At 42.2% G+C, this 21,276-nt stretch overlaps 1 protein-coding gene across 2 annotated transcripts in view; it reads right to left on the reverse strand.

Annotated features, from left to right (window-relative positions):
- Positions 1 to 11,329: 11,329 nt before the first annotated feature.
- Positions 11,330 to 21,276, reverse strand: part of snapc3 (small nuclear RNA activating complex, polypeptide 3) — a 48,832-nt gene continuing 38,885 nt past the window's right edge. Inside the window, exons 8-9 of one of the 2 annotated variants that reach the window (XM_080188560.1) lie at positions 17,886 to 17,993; positions 11,330 to 12,943 (exon numbers count right to left, since the gene is read on the reverse strand). In XM_080188560.1, coding sequence (XP_080044686.1) covers positions 12,796 to 12,943; positions 17,886 to 17,993 — 256 coding nt within the window. In that variant the 3' untranslated portion in view covers positions 11,330 to 12,795. The remainder of the gene's footprint in view (positions 12,944 to 17,885; positions 17,994 to 21,276) is intronic. The other variant, XM_080188562.1, reaches the window with a different exon arrangement.

Consider the following 21,276-nt stretch of genomic DNA (forward strand, 5'->3'; position numbering starts at 1 on the left):
TATTCACAGTGGAAAAGGATCTTGGTGGTTATAGTGCAGACTTGCAACGGACTGAAAAGCTTGAGCATGTAGACATTAAGAAAGACGATGTGTTGGAGCTTTTGAAAAGCACCAAGTTAGATAAGTCACCGGGACTGGATGGGTTGTACCTCAGGTTACTGTGGGAGGTGAAGGAAGAGATTGCTGAGCTTCTGCTGACAATCTTTGTGTCATCAATGGAGACAGGAGAGATTCCAGAGGATTGAAAGATGGCGGATGTGGTTCCTTTATTCAAGAAAGGGAGAAGAGATAGCCCAGGAAATTATAGACCACTGAGTCTAACCTCTGTGGTTGGTAAGTTGATGGAGAAGATCCTGAGAGGCAGGATTTATGAACATTCGCAGAGGTATAGTATGATCAAGAATAGTCAGCACGGCTTTGTCAAAGGCAGATCACGCCTTACAAGCCTGATTGAATTTTTTGACAATGTGTCTAAACACATTGACAAAGAAAGAGCAGTAGATGTAGTTTATGTGGACTTCAGCAAGGCATTCGATAAGGTGCCCCATGCAAGGCTTATTGAGACAGTGAGGGGGCATTGGATCCAAGGGGACATTGCTTTGTGGATTCAGAACTGGCTTGCCTGCAGAAGGCAAAGAGTGGTTGTAGATGGGTCATATTCTGCATGGTGGTCGGTCACCAGTGGAGTGTCCCAGGGATCTGTTCTGGAACCCTTGCTCTTTGTGATTTTTATCAATGACCTGGATGAGGAAGTGAAGGGATGGGTTGGTAAGTTTGCTGATGACAAAGGTTGGAGGTGTGGTGGACAGTGTGGAGGGATGTCAGAAGTTGCAACAAGACATAGATAGGATGCAAGACTGGGCAGAGAAGTGGCAGATGGACTTCAACCCAGATAAGTGTGTGGTGATGCATTTTGGCAGGTCAAATAGGATGACGGAATATAATATTAAGGGTAAGATTCTTGGCATAGTGAACATCAGAAGGATCTTGGGGTCCGGGTTCATAGGACGCTCATTTAAGAAAAACTTGGACGGGTTCATGGATGAGAGGGGTGTGGAGGGTTATGGTTCAAGTGCAAGTCAGTGGGACCCGGCAAAAAATGGTTCAGCACAGACAAGAAGGGCCAAAAGGCCTGTTTCTGAGCTGTAATTTTCTATGGTTCTATGGTTCTTAACCTGCTATTAATGGACTGTCAGAACACCTCATTCAAACCCAATGTTTCAAGTCTGGATGACCCTTTGTCAGAGGTGATGAGTGCTCTGACAAAGTGTCATCCGGACTCAAAAGGTTGTTTTTTTCCTCTCTTCACAGATACTGTCAGACCTAATGAGATTTTCCAAGAGATGACATTATCTGGAGGAGACATAGAGACCAGTTAATGGCTGAAAGAACAGATCCACCAAAAAAAGAGCCTGTTGAAAATTTAGAATCAGACTTAAGGTCCTAACTTGAACCTTCCTACAACTCCTACACTATCAGAAACCACTGAGGAAAGCACATCTCACCTTCTGTTCAGATGGTAGAGTCAACCTTTAATTCCTATGTCAACACCGGTTAAACACACCACCAATAATGTCAGTGCAAAGATGAAAATGCCAGAGATTCCCATCAATGTGAAGACACCGATGTTCGCCATCAACCAACAATTCAGAGAGCGATGATCTCCAGGTGGTTTGACTTACTAACAGCAGCTGACCTATTTATTATTGCTCATATTGAACTTGTTTGACACCTTCAGGTTAAGGTGACTGCAACATTGTGAGTTTGTATTCATTCCTATTGGCTCATAGAACATAGAATGTACAGCACAAACAGGCCCTTCGGCCCACAAGTTGTGCCGATCATATCCATACCTACCAGGCCATAAAACTATCTGTAACTCCCAATCCCATTAAATCCCATGTACTCATCCAGAAGTCGTTTAAAAGATCCCAGTGAGTTTGCCTCTACCACCACCGACAGCAGCCGATTCCACTCACTCACCACTCTCTGAGTGAAAAACTTACCCCTAACATCTCCTCTGTACTTGCTTCCCAGCACCTTAAACCTGTGTCCTCTCGTAGCGACCATTTCAGCCGGGGGAAATAGCCTTCGAGAATCCACCCTCAACATTTTATAAACCTCTATCAGATTGCCACTCAACCTTCATCTCTCCAGGGAGAAGAGACCTAGCTCCCTCAACCTATCTTCATCAGGTATGCCTCCCTATGCAGGCAACATCCTTGTAAATCTCCTCTGCACCCTCTCAATAGCTTCCACATCCTTCCTGTAGTCAGGCGACCAGAACTGCGCACAGTACTCCAAGTGGGGTCTGACAAGGGTCTTATAAAATTGCAGCATTACCTCCCGACTCCTAAACTCAATCCCTCAATTAATGAAGGCCAGTACACCATACGCCTTCTTGATCACATCCTCCACCTGCGAAGCCGATTTAAGAGTCCTATGGACCCGGACCCCAAGATCCTTCTGTTTGTCAACACTGCTAAGACTCCTACCCTTGATATTGTACTCCTTCATTCCATTGGTCCTGCCGAAATGGACCACTACACAATTATCCGCTCATGCTATATTAATGTATGCATCAAAATGAAATAGACCTAGCACTGAAAGAGAGAGTGAGAAAGAAAATCAGCAGCCATGGAAGAACAAAGAACAAAGAACAAAGAACAACACAGCACGGGAAACAGGCCCTTCGGTCCAACGCGCCCGCGCCGCCGTCCCACTGTCTCAGTGACCTATTCATGATTTTAGTCTAGGCCTAATGTGCGAGGATCAGGGAGGTCCAATATAGGGACAATTTAGTACCCAATCAATCAGCCTAAAAGCACATCTTTGGAATGTGGGAGGAAACCGGAGCACCCGGAGGAAACCCACGCAACCACGGGGAGAACGTGCAAACTCCCACAGACACAGGCCCAAATCCATGTGTCCGCACAGTAACAGAGATAGTCTCTGAGCTGTCATGTTGCCCTCGAGATGGTCCAGTTTAAGCACACTAACGACATGAAGCAATAGGCAACTCCCGAAGCAACGTCCAAGAGCAGCCCACTACAACCTGCCGCATGCATGCCCCTTGCTGGACTTAAATGCCTGTGGAGACAAAAAAATTCATTATTAAACAGGCAAAGACTAACATCCCTGAGGCAAAACGTATTCCCAAGCCTACAATGTTTAGTAAGGCCTACTATATCCCCCTATATGTAGCCCTCTCATGTGGCTGTCTAAGTGACTCTTAAACAACCCTAGCGTGCCTGCTTCCACCACCTTACTCGGCAGTGCATTCCACACCCCCACTACCCTTTGCGTGAAAAACTGCCCTCTAATATTTGTCTTATACCTAGCCCCCCTCACCCTAAGCCCGTGACCCCTCGTTCTATCCATTTCTAATAGCGGAAAAAGCTTACCACCATTTACTCTATCTATCCCCTTCATAATCTTATAAACCTCTATTAGATCCCCCCTCAGCCGACGTCTCTCAAGGGAAAACAGCCCAAGTTCGTTCAATCTTTCCTCGTAAGACAGCCCTTCCATACCAGGCAACATCCTGGTAAATCTCCTCTGCACTCTCTCCAGGATCTCTACATCCTTCCGGTAGTACGGCGACCAGAACTGGACGCAGTACTCCAAGTGAGGCCTAACCAACGTTCTATACAACTGCAACATCAGACTCCTACTCTTATATTCTATACCTCTTCCTATGAAGGCTAACATACCATACGCTTTCCTCATCACATTCTGCACCTGCACCGACACCTTCAGGGACTTGTGCACTTGCACCCCCAGGTCTCTCTGCGTATCTATACTCCGGATAGTTCTACCTTTTATCGTATAACTCCCCTCCACATTATTCTGGCCAAAGTGCATCACCTCGCATTTCTCCGGATTAAATTCCATTTGCCATCTATCTGCCCAATCTACCAGCCTGTCTATGTCCTGTTGCATTGCCAGGCACTGCTCCTCAGTACCCGCCAATCCAACCATCTTAGTGTCATCAGCAAATTTGCTGATCACACCACCTACCCCCTCTTCCAAGTCATTAATATATACCACAAATAGAAGAGGTCCTAGTACCGAGCCCTGCGGCACACCACTGGTGACAGACCTCCAATTGGAAAAGGAGCCTTCCACTACTACTCGCTGTCTCCTCCTCCCAAGCCAGTTCTCCACCCATCTACATACCTGGCCTTGTATCCCATGAGCCTTCACCTTTTCTATCAGCCTACCATGAGGGACCTTGTCAAACGCCTTACTGAAATCCATATAGACGACATCAACGGCTTGTCCTTCGTCAACCGTTTTTGTCACCTCTTCAAAAAATTCCACTAGATTCGTAAGGCACGACCTCCCTGTAACGAAGCCATGCTGCGTATCCCTGATCAGATTGCAGCGCTCCAGATGTTCATACATCCTATCCTTGAGGATCCTCTCCATTAGCTTGCCTATAACTGAAGTCAAGCTCACCGGCCTATAATTCCCTGGGTTATCCCTCTGACCCTTCTTAAACAACGGTACTACATTTGCAATCCGCCAATCCTCTGGGACCTCACCTGTGTCCAAAGAAGAGACAAAGATTTGCGTCAGAGGCCCAGCAATTTCATCCCTCACCTCCCTTAACAGCCTGGGATAGATGCCATCAGGCCCTGGAGATTTATCCGTCTTTATACTGTCTAAAAGTCCCAACACCTCTTCCCTCGTGATGACTATATCCCTCAACGGATCCTCAAACTCCTCAAGCACAGCACCAGACATCAGGCCCCTCTCCTGCGTGAATACCGACGCAAAGTATTCATTCAGGATCTCCCCCATTCCCCCAGGCTCCAAGCATAGTTCCCCTCCTCTGTCCCTGAGAGGACCAATCTTCCCTCTAACCATCCTTTTATTTCTAACATAGGAGTAAAATGCCTTAGGATTTTCTTTAATCCTACCCGCCAAAGCCATTTCGTGGCCCCTTTTTGCCTTTCTGATGCCCCTTTTAAGTTCTCTCCTACATTCTCTGTATTCTTCTAACGCTATCTCTGTCCTCAAATGCCTAGATCTAATGTACGCCTCCCTCTTCCTCCTGACCAGGTCCTCAATATCCCTAGTTACCCACGGCTCTCTAATCCTACCCTTCCCATCCTTCCTCTTGACCGGCACGTGCCTTTCCTGCAAAGATTTTAGTTTTCCCTTGAGAGACTCCCACATACCCAGCGTCGACCTGCCATCAAACAGCTTACCCCGATCCGTATCTTTAAGATCCTGCCTAATCCGGTTGTATCTAGCCCTCCCCCAGTTTAACACCCTCCCCTTAGGACAGGCTTCATCTTTATCCATTAATATCTTAAACCAGACAGAGTTGTGGTCACTGTTAGCCACATGCTCTCCTACTTCAACGTCAACCACCTGCCCAGGCTCATTCCCCAGAACCAAGTCCAGTATAGCCCCCTCTCTGGTCGGGCTATCCACATACTGCTCCAGGGATCCTTCCATTACACACTGTACAAATTCCTCCCCGTCAGCACCCTCTGATCTCGGCACCTTCCAGTCTACCCCGGGGAGATCTCAGACCATTGATGAAGCTCTAACAGAAAGAGAAAATGCTGGAAAATCTCAGCAGATCTGGCAGCATTTGTAAGGAGAGAAAAGAGCTGATGTTTCAAGTCCGGACAACCCTTTGTCAAAGCTTTGACTAGGGGTCATCTGAACTCGAAATGTCAGCTCTTTTCTCTCCTTACAGACGGTGCCAGACCTGCTGAGATTTTCGAGCATTTTCTCTTTTGGTTTCAGGTTCCAGCAACCGCAGTAATTTGTTTTTATTGATAAAGCTCTGTTTGTTTTTAACCAATCTGCCTTGCGTATCACATCTCCAAAACACACATTTCCTGTGTTGTTTTTCTCAGTGGAATGGAGATTTGTTAAGAATTATAAAATGCATCTTTAAATATTCTTGGTTGACCATCTACCATTATAATTTTAAATTTAATTTCCCAGTCTACTTTATTAAACTTTCTACCACCCTAACATAATTGGCTTTATTTATTGAAATCCAAGAATCTTGTTTCAGGCCAAAGTATGATCATTCTTCCCAAGGATAGCTTACTTTGAGATTACTAATTTTCTCAGTTTCATTTAACAAGAAAGGACCAAAAATAGCTTGTTCCTTTGTTCCATGACATATTGTTCTAGGAAAGTATCCCAAATGTATATCAAGAACTCATCCTCTAAAGTACTGTAACCAATTTGGTCTGTCCAGTCTATATGAAGATCCAATCCCCCACCCACCCATGTTGAGATCAAAAGGGATGAGCTATTAGGGTTCTTGAGAAACAGCAAGGTAGACAAGTCCCCAGGGCCTGATGGGATATAACCCAGAATACTGAGAGGGGCAAGGGAGGAGATTGCTGGGGCCTTGAGAGAAATCTTTGTATCCTCACTGGCTCCAGGGGAGGTCATGATGTGGAGATGCCTTACCTGACTTACCTGACGAAGGAGCAGCACTCCGAAAAATAGTGGCTTTTGCTAAAAAATCTGTTGGACTTTAACCTGGTGTTGTGAGACTTCTTACGGGGAGGTCCCAGAGGATTGGAGAATAGCCAATGTTGTTCCTTTGTTTAAGAAGGGTAGCAAGAATAATCCAGGTAATTAGAGGCCGGTGAACCTTACATCAGTTTAGGGAAGTTATTGAAGAAGATACTTTGAGACAGGATTTATTCCCGCTTGGAAATAAGTGGACATCTTACTGAGAGGCAACATGGTTTTGTGAAGGGAAGGTCGTGTCTCACGAACTTGATTGAGTTTTTCAAGGAGGTGACAAAGATGATTGATGAGGTTAGGGCAGTGGATGTTGTCTATGTGGACTTCAGTAAGGGCTTTGACAAGGTCCCTCATGGCAGACTGGTGCAGAGGGTTAAGTCACAAGGGATTAGAGGTGAGCTGGCAATGCAGATACAAAACTGGCTCAGTCAGAGAAGACAGAGAGTAGCAGTTGGAAGGGTGCGTTTCTGAATGGAGGACTGTGACAAGTGGCGTTCCTCAGGGATCAGTGCTGGGACCTTTGCTGTTTGTAATGTATAAATAAATGATTTCGAGGAAAATGTAACTGGTTTGATTAGTAAGTTTGCAGACAACACAAAAATTGGTGGAATTGCGGAAAGCAATGAGGACCATCAGAGAACACAGAGGATACAGGTCAGTTGGAGACTTGGGCAGAGGGATGGCAGATGGAGTTTAATCCGGACAAATGTGAGGTAATGCATTTTGGAAGGGCTAATACAGATAGGAAACATACAGTAAATGGCAGAACCCTTAAGAGTATTGATAGGCAAAGGGATCTGGGTGTACAGATACACAGGTCACTGAAAGTGGTAATGCACTGAAAGTGTATTCATCATACCCTCTGACCTTCCCTGAGGCTGAATATGCTGCACTCAGCAAAGGGTTTTATTTCGTACCCTTACATCCTTACCTCAACAAATTTCAAGCTCAACATGATACTGAACTCTTCCTCTCCATGCTCACTTCTTTGGACAGGAGTCCTCTTCCCATACAACAGATCTTTTCAACAGCCTCCGTCCATCTGGACCCCTCCCTCTTGCCTCTTACCTGCTCTTGATCCTTTTAGCGAGAACTGTCAGCGTGAAATCAGATGTCTTACTTTCTTTGCTCTTCTCACCCACTCTAACCTGTCTCCTTCTGAGCATTTCGTTCTCTCCTACCCTGACTTCGTCATCAAACCCACCAACAAGGATGGTGCTGTTGTCTGTTGTTGACCTCTACCTTGCAGAGGCTGAGTGCCAACTCTCAGATACTTCCTCCCACCTCCCCTTGGACCATGACCACTCCACCGAATAACAAGCCACTGGTTCCAGGACTGTTAATGACTCATCTCCTCCAGCGAACTTCCCTCCACAGTTTCTAACCTCAGTCTCCCATCCCTGGACAGCCCGCTTTTACCTCCTTCCCAAAATCCAGAAACAGGACTGTCCCAGTAAGCCTATCAAGTCAGCCTGTTCCTGCCCCACTGAACTTATTTCTTTCTATCTTGACTCTTTCTCTTGTTCAGTCTTTACTGACCTACATCTGTAATTCCTCTTATGCCCTCCGCTATATCAACAACTTCAAGTTCCCTGGTCCAAACCACCCCCTCCTTACACCTCAATTCCTCACTAAGTTGGCCTAGGAGATCTTCACATTTTCCTCAAACAGAGGCCTGAACAATCCCCATCCACCACTACTTTCCACCGTCAGGCTGAACTTGTTTTCTCACGCAACAATTTCTCCTTTAACTTCCTCCAAATAAAAGGTTATGGATATGGGTACCCACATGGCTCCCAGCTATGCCTGTCCCTTTATGGAATATGTGGAACATTCCTTATTCCAGTCCTATTCCGACCCTCTCCCATAACTCTCATTAGTACACAAACAACAATTTTGGTGCCACTTCATGCTCTCATCTGAATCTGGAAAAATGTATCAATTTTGCTTCTAATTTCCACCCCTCCATCACCTTCACATGGTCCATGTCTGATACTTCAGTTTCTTGACCCGTTTCAATTTCTGGTGATAGACCATCCACCATTATCCATTGCAAACCCACTGACTGCTGCATCTACCTTGACTACAGCTCTTTCCACCCAACATCATGTAAGGGCTCCATCTCTTCTCAGTTTCTTTGCTTCCACTGCATCTGTTCTAATGATGCCACTTTCCAAAATGATATATTTTGATATGCTGACATGTCTTCCTTCTTTCTCAGTTGTGGTTTCCCACCTGCTGTGGTTGATAGGGCTTTCAACCACACCCGATCCATCTCCAACCCCACAGCTCACCCTGTCCTCTCCCTCCCAGAACCAGGATAGGGTTTCCCTTAAAGCAAAGTATTTTGGGGTGGGCAAATGTCCACCTAAAAAATGCCCCACTTTTCACACCACCAGCCTCTGCATTCAAAGGATCATCCTTTGCCATTTCTGCCAACTCTAGCACGATCCCACCACTAAATATCTTCCTCTCACTCCCCGCCAGCCAGGTCTGACAAACAGTCATAAAAATATTGAATTCAATCATAGAATCATAGAAATCCTACAGTGCAGGAGGCCGCCATTCGGCCCATCGAGTCTGCACCAACCACAGTCCCACCCAGGCCTACCCCCATATTCACCCGCTAATTACTCTAACCTAGACACCTCATAACTATAAGGGGCAATTTTTAACATGGTCAATCAACCTAACCCACACATTTTTGGACTGTGGGAGGAAACCAGAGCACCCGGAGAAAACCCACACAGACATGAGGAGAATGTGCAAACTCCAGATAGTGACCCAAGCTGCCAGTTGAACCCAGCTGTGAAGCAGCAGTGCTAATCACTGTGCTACTGTTCCATTCAATGATCAGCCATGATCAAAATGAATGGCAGAGCAGGCTCAAATGGCCTACACCTGCTTCCAGTTTCTATGTTTCATTGAGTATCTTCAATTATCACTTTACAAACAGAGGTCAGTGGTTATTACTGGATTCATCCCGCAGGCAGGGTTAATAATTCAGAGCTCTTGACTTCAAATACAGTGGTGGATATAATTGGAATTCAATTTACCAAAAATTACATTGATATGAATTTTTTTTAATCAGGTACATAAGAACATACATTGTGCAAAGATCTGAAATAAGCATTCAACTTAATGCTGAACCAGTAACTACAATTACATTCACTTCTAAACCTAATTTAAACTCAAACACACAATTTGGTGGAGAACTTCTACAATCTCTTTTGCACCCATTTGTTACATGACCCTTTTACTATTAAAAAAATGCAAGTGTTTTGAGAACATTTTGAACTTCTGCTAAACTTTATTTTGCTGGTTTGGTATTCTGAGGTCAAAAGCAATTGCTGGAAATTAAACTTATGTGTATTAACCAGCATCGGTATTTGGCATTGGATTTTTATTCTTTGGACATGAGCTCCACTAGGATTTACTACACAACTCTAGGAGCTCTTCAGAAATTGGTAGTCTTCTTGAACCACTGCAATCCACATGATCAAAGTACTTCCATAATCATGTTAGGTAAACAGTTCCAAGGTTTTGATTCAGCAAAGAAACATACAAAGAAGCAAAAGATATATGTCTAAATTGTTGGGATGGTATTAACTTGTTGGTGATGGTGTTCCATTGCGTCTGCTGCTCTTGATGCAGAAGATCAGGCATGTAGAAAGCATTGCCAAATGAATGATTCAGATGGTACACAGTATTAACATGGTGAACCAGTGGTGGGGAATAGACATTTAATGTGGAGGGAAAAGTGGCATTATGCACCAAGATTGGAGGTTGTTGGACATGCACTTCAGCATCAAACATCTTCCCCCACTCCCTGTCAGCCAGCTCTGATGAAGGGTCATCCAAACTCAAAACTTTTTCTCTACTCTCTCCACAGATGCTGTCAGATATGATGATGAGATTGTTCAGTGTTTTCTGTTTTTGTCCCCGTAACTACTGTCCTTATCTGATCCTTTACTAGCAGGGCTACTCTCACTTCCTTTGCTGATTGGATGTGCAAATGGAGAGTGTTCAAACATACAGTGAACAAAGAACAATACAGCACAGGAACAGACCCTTCGGCCCTCCAAGTCTGCACCGATCATGTGTTCCTAACTAGATCATCTGTTTGTATCTCTCTATTCAAGTGACTTGTGTTTTGTGGGTAGCAAGGAGACTTTGAAGAACCATTCGCAGCAAAATACCTAATCTCTGATCTGCTCCAATGATCACTGCATTAATGGCTCTGGTGCAGTTGAGTTTATGGTCAATAATGACACCCAGAATGATGTTGACGAGGAATTTTGCAATGAGAATTTCACTGATTTTAGCCATGTCCCTGAAACACTCTTGTCATGGCATGACAATGGTCATGGTATGACACTTCCCAGCTATCAGCTCAAAGCTGATTGTTCTCCAAATTTTTGCTGCATGCAGACCTTGACTAATTTAATATCTGAGGAATTGCAGACTTTGAGATTTTTGTACTGTATCCATATCTTTGGATTACTTGTCCAGTGACATAAATACCGCATCACCATGCCCAATCTACAAACCACAAACAGCTTGTTAAGACTTTCATAGTGGTGTTCCCAAATTAAAATATAGATACAGGAAAGTGGTTGCTACCTGATAAATTACATACATCCAGGAAGAAATTACTGTATGAAAAGGGATATATTGCAGTACCCATGTTCTCCCACTAGGTAGAGTTCAGAGGCCTGTATTATGGCTACCAGGGAATAAGGACAAAAATCCTGTACAAGCTTCCCCAAAGTTTCAAGAACATTATCACATAAGTGTAAAGTTGAAAAACAAGCAATAATTTCAAATCCAAGTTTATTTTGCATTCATGACAAAACAATTGAAAATAGCCTCACTGGAGTTGTGGTACAATCTAACTTAAAAAGTTAAAGCTTACATAATGAAATTTACATCAAAAGACAGCATAAAAAGAATGCAGGGACATCAACCTATGGGAAACAACCTGTGACCTGTCATTAGGACAACTCAGTCTAGTTGTGCAGTATAAATCTTCAGGCCCCTCATCAGTCATTCTCAGTAGCTTTATTCTGTAAAATAAACTCACCTCCAACATTTGCCCACCCCAAAATACTTTGCTTCGGGAAGGAAGCAAAACAAAGCTAACCAAGACTAAATTAAATGACTGGACTCTAAAGGTCTATGATGTAGAGTACCTTTCCTCCCCCACCCCTGCTAATAGACACATTTTAGAGGAACCATGATTTCACTTTAAGATGTCTTTTCCTAATTGGATTTAACAATTAATCTGTCATTGTTAATGATTCATTAATAAACGTTTTTGGGGGTTAGTGCGATCTGCCCATTGTGATGTGTGGAATTGGCAGTAAATTACATTTACTGGATTATTTAATTACCAATAATAAAAGGGCCATAAGTTATTGGAAAAAGAAATATTTAAGATTAACAAATATTTCAATAAAATTTAAAATGTTGATACTCAAAAAGGTGAGGGATGGAACACTTTCATTTCAGACACCCATCATCAACAAGATTCAGATCAGGCAAGCATTTAAATACACTGCTTCAACTTCAGAGGAACAAATCCAAGTTCACCATAAAAAAAATCCTTGATCCCTAAGGTTAGCAAGTGGTGCCAAATTCAGAAGTTTTCTACTCATGGGCCTGCTAAACATCAGGAATGGGGTAAAAATTGCCCAAACTAATTTCACATACAGCCCTTTACAGCCAAAAAACTGCGACTTCCATTCATAGCAGTCTGGATTAGGTCTGAAAACAAGTCCCAGGCCAGTTTCTAAAAGCACACAAATGAAATCCTCTGGGAAAATGGGTTGATCAGCATGAATTAGAGGGCTAAGGATGGAGACCCACATAACTGAGTATCACTGTCACAGGAAAGCACCACATAGGCACAACTCCAGCCAAAATTGGCCACAGCCATAGTTCAGCCAACTTCATAAATTTACTCAGTATATTGCTTAAAACACAATACTTTGAAATTTAAAAGTGGTCTTTAAAGCAGTTTTGTCAATGAAGAAAGTGGATACTTGTGTATGATTAATCATTGTTCAAAATTTCTTATTTTCTTCAGAGTACGTAGGCCTCATGGAAACTTTGGTAACATGCACACTTATAATAGTGCAGTCAAAGCTTTTCCACCAATTTCAGTCAAACATAAAAAAATGAACCTTCAACAGGAAACAGACATAGCTTTAATAGTTAATAGTAATATTAATATTAATTATTATTACTTAGTAGCTTTAATATATGCTATAAGCATTGTGTTCAGTTAAATATTCCTGGATCAACATAAGCATATGCAAGAAAGTCTCCCATTTTATTGCCATCAGCATCGTAGTGAAGCATCCTGAAACACAAGTCACAGAAAAAGCCTGGGTCTTCGGGGGCAAAACTATCATTGTTGGTCACCCATCTGGAACAAAGAAAATGATGACACAATTTTAGAAAATTATACTTGGATCGCAATAGCCATTTTCAATATGCCGGAACATATCATCTCTTCATCTGTACTCCACCCATTTAGGAGTGCATTTTATTACATAATCTGTCATTTGTTACAAACCCAAGTCTGAGTTCTTTATTTAGCTTCATTATTTAGCATTTTAAATGAACCGAAATAACAATATTATCCTGACTGAATAAAGAAAATTCAACCAATGATCTCCAACTGAAACTTGCAAATCAAACAGCAGTGCACTTGGCCATTTAATTTTGGGTTATCTCTGTAAAAGATTAAACAATATTTGATTGTATACTGAGAACATTAAGACATGCAACATGTCATACAGACATGTTTCATAAAGAGAAAAAGACTATTACTTTGTGTAAACCATAGATGTCATCATGAATGCTATCTAGTCTAGACTACAGACACCCCCACACAAGGCTAAAACTAGAGTGAAAACAATTGTGATAAGATTACTGATATTTGACAATTTCAGCTGAGGCACATTCAATTTGCAAATCGTTGATTTTTTTATTTTGTAAGTGGCAAAATTTCAGGATTCTCCTGCCAACTTGTTGCAGGCGAAATTTAAAGAGAAACAGGCAGCACATCAGATCCCTTGTCAAAAAACTTGCTCTGCCAACCTCCATTTTGGTGACAAACAATCCATGCTTTTTTTTAAAAGAACACCGAGAAGGTCCCATCAAAAACAAGTTTGCAAGCAACTATGGCAATAGTTGTTGTCGTTGGATGTTCCTCGATCATTGGATGACTTCTATTCAAGGTTCCAAATTTCTGCCATGCATTTTCATGCGACTGAATAGGTCAATTTGCTACCACATACCTTTGGACACATGGACAGAATGTTCACCAGGCAGTGGGATTTGGAGTGCAGAGTCTGCTTGCTTATTTTCCATCTCGGCTGCTGCTCTGCATTATCATCTAGATATTATGACTGAAAGCATGACGCAGCTAGGTAGACAAGTTGTCACCATTCTAGATTGGCAGCAATCTCCTCCCAGTCATTAATGTCAATGCTGCCACGCTTCAATAAGTACTTCAGATGGTCTTTGAAGTGTTTTTTGTTCCTGAATGTTTGAGACTCAAGTAAACAGGATCTGGCAAGGGAGTTGGTTTTTGTCCAGTGCATCAAAGTCAAGTTTGCAAGAGCTTGGTATAAATGCTTGTGGAGCTGGTTTCTCATTAGATCTGGAGTATGTGGCTCAGGCACTGCTGATGTAATTTTCCTAGCATTCTTATGTGTTCCAGTTACAGTCTAGATCTTGTTGCAGTTTAAAAGTGTGCTGATGACAACTGTTCTGTATACTAGGACTTATATTGACTGATGGCCTTTGTTAACAAACACTTGTTTTTATAGTTTGTAGAAAGCCGAGTTGGTGCAGTTGAGGTGGTGTTGAATCTCGTCACTGGCAGCCTTTTGAAAGGTGTGGATGCTAAAGTATGGGAAGTGCTCAATACTTTCTATAATATTTTGCTGATCAAGTATGGGTCAATTTCAGTTTTGTTTTGTCAACAATCAAGGACAGGCTGAGTTTCCTGTATGCAAAATTGAAGATATTGAGAGTGGCTTGCAAATATCTGCAAGCTGTAGGTCATTTGTGTCTCTGGTCAGTTTAGTTTTGGCACAGAGGCTACTGAGAGTGAAGAGTTTCCAGCCAGACAGTAATTAATACAAATGAGAGAATATCTTAGAAGCCACGCAGCGCAAAAAGAGGTCATTCAGTCCATCAAGCCTGCACCAACAACAATCCCAACCCAGACCTTGGCACTAAGGGGCAATTTAGCGTAGCCAATCAATTTAACCTGCACGTCTTTGGAGTGTGGGAGGAAACCAGAGCACCCAGAGGAAACCCCAAGGTAGCTTGGGCATAATCCACAGAGTCTTATGATCTATTGAGTCAAATACTTTGAGCAAATTTCTGAATGCAATGAAAAGTTCCTGGTATAGTTTGCTACATCCATCTTGGATTTGTCTAGCACGTCTGGAGTTCTCCTGGAAGGGCTAAAGCTACAGTGTGAATCAGTGTGTACTGTGTGAACAATACAGTGTGAATTGTTGGTGATCCAACAAATACCTCCATAAGAAGCTCAACAACTTCTACCACAGGTGCATGCAGCAGCTCTATAACATCAGATAATTTAATAAGCTGACAAACGGAAGTAGTATGGTGGCAAGTGATTAGCACTACTGCCTCACAGGTCAGGGACCCGGGTTCAATTCTGGCCTTGGGCTACTCTCTGTGTGGAGATTGCATGTTCGTCTCATGTCTGTGTGGGTTTCCTCCAATACTCCAAAGATGTGTGGGTTGGGTTGACTGGCTAGACATAAAGTTGCCCCTTAGTGTTCCAATTTGTGTCGGTTAGATGGGATTAGCCATGGTAAATGTATGGGATTACAGGAGTAGGGCGGAGGAGAGGGTTGGGTAAAATACTATCAGAAAGTCGGTGCAAACTCGAAGGGTCAAATGGTGCCTTCTGTGCTGTAGGGATTCCATGATTCTATATTGCAGACAGAACAGATACCATTGTTTAGAGAGAAAATGAAGCTATGCAGAACACCCGAGATAAGGATTCTTAAGTATACATGCAAGTATAAAAAATAGTCCTTAGGACCCGCTCTGCCATTCAGTAAGATCATAGCTGGTCCAATTGTTCCCTTAACTCCACATTCCCACCTATCCGATAACCTTTCCCCTTGCTGGTCAAGAATCTACCTAGCTCTGCCTTAAAAATATTCAGAGGCTTTGCTCCCACTGCCTTTTAAGGAAGACATTGCTAAAGACTCACTAACCTTAGAAAAAAATTCCCATCTCTGAATGGCCAACCTTTCATTTTTAAATGATGGCCCGTGGGTCTATATTCTCCCAAGCAAGAAAATATCCATTCCCCATCCACTCTGTCAAGGTCCCTCAGCATCATTTTAATAAAGTTGCCTCTTACTCTTCTAATCTCCAGTGGATACAAACCTAGCCTGTCCAATCTTTCCTTATAAGACAACCCTCCCATTCCAGGTAATAAATCCAGTTTTTACATTTTTCCTTAAACAAGGAGACCAATACCATTGTATTAAATACTGTCAGTGTTAAAAACAATGCTATAGTGGACCAATACTCCAAATGTGCTCTCACCAATGCCTGATATAACTGAAGCATAACTTTGCAATAAACAAGAATATTTGCCGAGATCTTGCTGTCATTCACACCAGTGGGATGTTATGGTCCTGCCAACAGCGCACTCCTGTTGCGGGTTTCCTGGCAGCAAGAGGTGCATTCAACAGGAAACCCTGTTGACAACAGCAGGACCATTAGATACCAGTGAGTGGCGCGCCACCTCCCATTGCCTATTATACTAGCTTTCATAATTACTGGCTATCCTTGCATTATAACTTTTTGTGGTTCATGCATCCAGTTCTCTCTGCATGTCAAAGCTCACAACTCCCATCATTGAGATAATATGCTCCTGCCAAACTTCTTATTCTTCCTGCCAGAATAGACAATTCCACATTTTCCAAAATGATACTCCATTTGCTAGGTCTTTGCTTACTCAACCTATTTATGTCCCTTGTAGCCTCATTGTGTCCTCTGCACAACCTCCTTTCTTACCTATCTTTGGATCATCAGCAAATAATCGCAATTATACCTTTGGTCCCTTTTTCAAAGTCATTTATAAAAATTGTAAAAGGTAAATTGTAAACCCCATCATTGGTCTGTGTGGCAGGCCATTTGTTGATTCCAATCAGAAAATGACCCATTTATTTGTGCTCTTTCTTTCCCTGTTAGCTGGCCAATCTTCTATCTGTGACATGTTACCCAAGAGCATAAGCCTTTATTTTCCTCAAAACCTTTGATGTAGCACCATACTAAATACCTTCTGGAAATCTAAGCACAGCAAATCCACAGCAGATGTTATTTCTTCAAAGTACTCCAATAAATTGGTTCAACATGATTTCCCTATATCAAAGCCATGCTGGCTTTGCCCTACTATGAAATAAAGAAATCTTTAATAACAGCTTTGAATATTTTCCCTATGACAGCTGTTAAGCAATGGAAGCTAAGACATGGAGTTCAAAGCCAAAAGGGAAGAGTGCTAGGATCTGACCAGGAGAAACTCTACACAACATGAGCACCAATGCAACTACATTCAAATATATAAATTAGGAGGAGTGGGCCATTCATTGTTTGTGCCTGTTCTGCCAATCAACAATATCATGGCTGATCTGATTGCAACCTCAACTCCACATTCCTGCCTATCCCTGATAACCTTTAACCTCCCTGCTCATCAAAAATCTACTGCTGCTTTAAAATTATTCAGTGAATCTGCTTCCACTGCCTTTTGAGGAACAGAGTTCCAAAGACTCAACTCTTAGAACACTGCACCTTCATTTACAGAAGCTAGATATAAAAGCCATAATAGGATGGCATTGACTGGTTACTGGCATATGTACCTTGGTGTTTGACCAGATATGGAATACCAGATCTATTAATGGGACCAGGCACTGACAGCAACATACTCAGTGAGTAGGCTGGTCAGAGGTGGATAGACAGAATTTGGTAGGATACATGGTTCTTAGCTCATACTCAATTTGCTGCCTTGACACACACCCTCAAGTAACAATTCCTGCTAATGCTTCTCCAAGTTCTCCTGGTACAAGTCAAGGGGACAGTGTATGTACTGCAGTGTAGGCAATTAAACTTGATTACTGTGGCTCTCTTTGCAATGCTGTTGATTCTGAAATATGAGGCGTATCTATAGATGTCAGATCCAAGACTTGTCAAAAGGAAAATAAGCTGATTTGCAAAACAGAATATTATTACCCCCACCCAAAGCATTTGGTAAAATTAATCCAAAACATATCATATAACATATTATAATGCAGTGCACTACGTACCGGACTATAAATAATTTGCAAACTGAACACTTCCGAGTCCACATCCAGGGTTTTTTGATCACACATGGGTACAAGGTTTTATCTAGACAATCATCACGGTGGACAATTCTGCGGCAGCAAATAAAATAAATGTTAGTGTTTACATCACTTCTGATCCTCTTCAGATAATCGCAAAGCACACTCTGCTCGGTGGCTGGGAGGGAGCAAGTACAAATACTTTGGTTTACAGTTAAGCTCTGTGTTGACTGATTAAGGATATTTACACCTCAAACAAAAAAACCTTACAAAATCTTTATATTGAGCCCGGGTTTTGCAGTATTTCAGTAATGTACTATGCAGGGAATCAGTCTGCAAGTTCATAGAAGATAGCTCACTTCAACTGCAAGAAAGTTCCAAATTCAAGTATGGCATAAGTTGAGCGAGAACAAACATAAGGATAATTTTGAACTTCAAAAAGACAGACATGTTGGTGGATTGGGCTGAGAAGTGGAAGATGAAGTTCGATGCAGAGAACTAGCAGGAAGAACATCGAGAGATAGCACAAAGTAAAGGAAGAAACTTTAACGGAGGTGCGGGAACAGAAGGACCTTGATGTCTCTGTGCTTAAGTCATTGAAGATTGCAGAGCATGTTAAGAGAGCAGTTAATAAAGGACACAGTATCTTAGGTTTTATAAACAGCGGCATTGAGTACAAGAGTAAGGGGGTCATGTTAAACTTGTATAAGACACTAGTTGGGCCTCATCTGGAGTAGTGCATCCAGTTCTAGGTGCCAAAGTGGAGGAAAGAATGCATTGGAGGGAGGACGGAGGAGATTCACAAGAATTATCCCAGAGATAAAGAACTGCAGCTATAAAAATAGATTGGAGAGGTTGGAGCTGTTTTCTTTGGAGAAAATAAGGCTGAGAGGAGACTTGATAGGGGTATTCAAATCCTGAGGGATATGGATAGGATAAAAAAGTGAGAAGCTCTTCCCACTCAAAACAGCATGAAGAACTAGAGGGCACAGATTCAAAATAATTGGCTAGTAAAAGTGATGTGAGAACATTTTATTTTCAACCAAGTGTGGTTGAAGTCTGGAACAAATCTTAGAATCCTACAGCGTAGGAGGAGGCTATTCAGCCCATTGAGCCTGCATCAACCACAATCCCACCCAGATCCTATCCCATATCCCCATGCATTCACCCTAGCTAGTTCCCCTGACACCAAGGGGCAATTTAACATGGCTAATCGATCTAACCTGCACATCTTTGGACCTGTGGGTGGAAACCAGAGCACCCGGAGGAAACTCACGCAGACACAGGAGAATGTGCAGACTCCGCAAAGGCAGTGAACCAAGCCAGAAATCGAAACCAGGTCCCCGGCGCTGTGAGGCGGCAGTGCTAACCACTGTGCTGCCCTTAATCTTGTGGGTGGTGGAAACAGGCTCAATCAAGTTTTCAAAACGGAATTGGATTACTATCAGAAAAGAAGAATGTGCAAGGTTACAGGGATAAGCAGGGGGCTAGGCAGAATGCTGTTTCAGAGAGTCAGTGCAGAGTCGATTCTACACTAAAACAATTCTGTGTTTCTGTGAAAACAAAGTTACACTCCCTATTCTCACTTCCTACTCCTCTTTAGCTAAGGGGTTATACTAGTAGAATTGTGACAGACAGCTTTACTCATAAGAAAACAGCAAAATACTTGCCAGAGTGAAAACAATCACATGATTACTGTAACCATATACTTTAGAGGAGGCAGTTTATTTTGTATAAAATCTGATCTCCCTAGCTTAAGGGAGAATATCAAATGGAACAGCAGAATTGCTTTGTCCTGTATATAGCTTTCAATAGCTCAAGCATTTCTGTTCTAACGTCCCAATATGAAGGCTGGGGGATTGGCTATCGTTCAGATGACACGTAGTATCAGAAGAACTGAAAGGGTTCATAATCTCAAATTTAAAAATCGCAAACTGCAAAACTCAGTCACACAGGGAAAACTTTGAGAAAACCACAGGTCTTGATTAAAACAGACCCAATTAAGAGTCAAGGAACATATAACTCCATTGCAAGCCCTCAGTCACACAGCATATACACAAAATCAAATCAAAACTATACCTTTACATTATACATTACGTAATCCCAATTGTTAATTGTGAGTGGATATAGATAAAGCTGTACACCTCTGATTGATAAATGCTAATTAACCAACTGTGATGTTATATCCAGTGTTTTCTGCTATACCACCAGCAGGCCGATTTATTTCTTCGTTTGGTCACTTGAAGGGAATAAAGTCTGTAAGCAGTTGGACATTAAACAGCCCCACAGCAAGAACAGAAGGGAAGCTAATACCTTGGGGTAGGGCATATAAATTGGCAAACACTCAAATGCAATATGGAGAACTATACTGTAGAAAAGCTGTTCTGCAAATGAGAGATTACACATTGGCCCTGTCTGTTCCTGCGAACATTATAGATACTATGGCAAAAAGAAATGCAGGGGACCTTTTCTACTGTCCGGCCAACATAATTTTCTCAACCAATAATACCAAGAAACTTAGAAACTCCAATGATAGCCAACACCTCAGCACTCATAAGTTATGAAAAGACATTTTTTGACAAACTGTAACACATTCTACTACTCAGATCCTTGAACAGTGAAGCAAAAAATGGTTCCCCAATGTCACTGGTTTTGTGTAGACCTCACCATTCCTACTTAATTCTACACCAACAGCACAAGGTCTATGAATCTGGGGTATATAGAATCAAATAATAGAATCATAGAATCCCTACAGAGCAGAAGGTGGCCATTCATCCCATTGAGTCTGCACTGACCACAATCCCAGCCGGGCCCTACTCCTGTAACCCCACATATTTACTTTGCTAATCCCCTGACATTAGGGTCAATTTACCTAACCCACAAATTTTTGAAATGTGGGAGGAAGCCGGAGCACCCAGAGGAAACCCATGCAGACAAAGAGAGAATGTGCGAACTCCATACAGATAATGAGCCGAGGCCAGAATTGAACCCGGGTCCCTACCGCTATGAGGCAACAATGCTAACCATTGTGCTGCCATACGGCTTCATTTTAGTGAATAACTTAAACTCATGTACTACAACGTACAAATGAGTGGATGTTTTTCATGCAAGTATTCTAAATTTTTAGAATGAAAATGCAATAATTCCATTGAAAATAAACTCAGTAATGTGATATCGAAACAACTTTACTAGCAGAAACAAAATGAGAGAAAAATAATTTTTTAAAAAACATTTTGTAATTAGATTTGTAGCTCAGCTGCACCAAAATAATTTTGTATTATTTCACTAGATTTATCTTCTCTCCTTACCCTTAAGTAGAATTAATTATGTATTATGTTGGAACAATAAGCAATTTAGATCGTAGGTATTATTTCAG

The sequence above is a fragment of the Carcharhinus amblyrhynchos genome, chromosome 5 (assembly GCF_965287045.1).
Source record: "Carcharhinus amblyrhynchos chromosome 5, sCarAmb.v2.hapA, whole genome shotgun sequence".
Classification (NCBI taxonomy): Eukaryota; Metazoa; Chordata; class Chondrichthyes; order Carcharhiniformes; family Carcharhinidae; genus Carcharhinus; species Carcharhinus amblyrhynchos.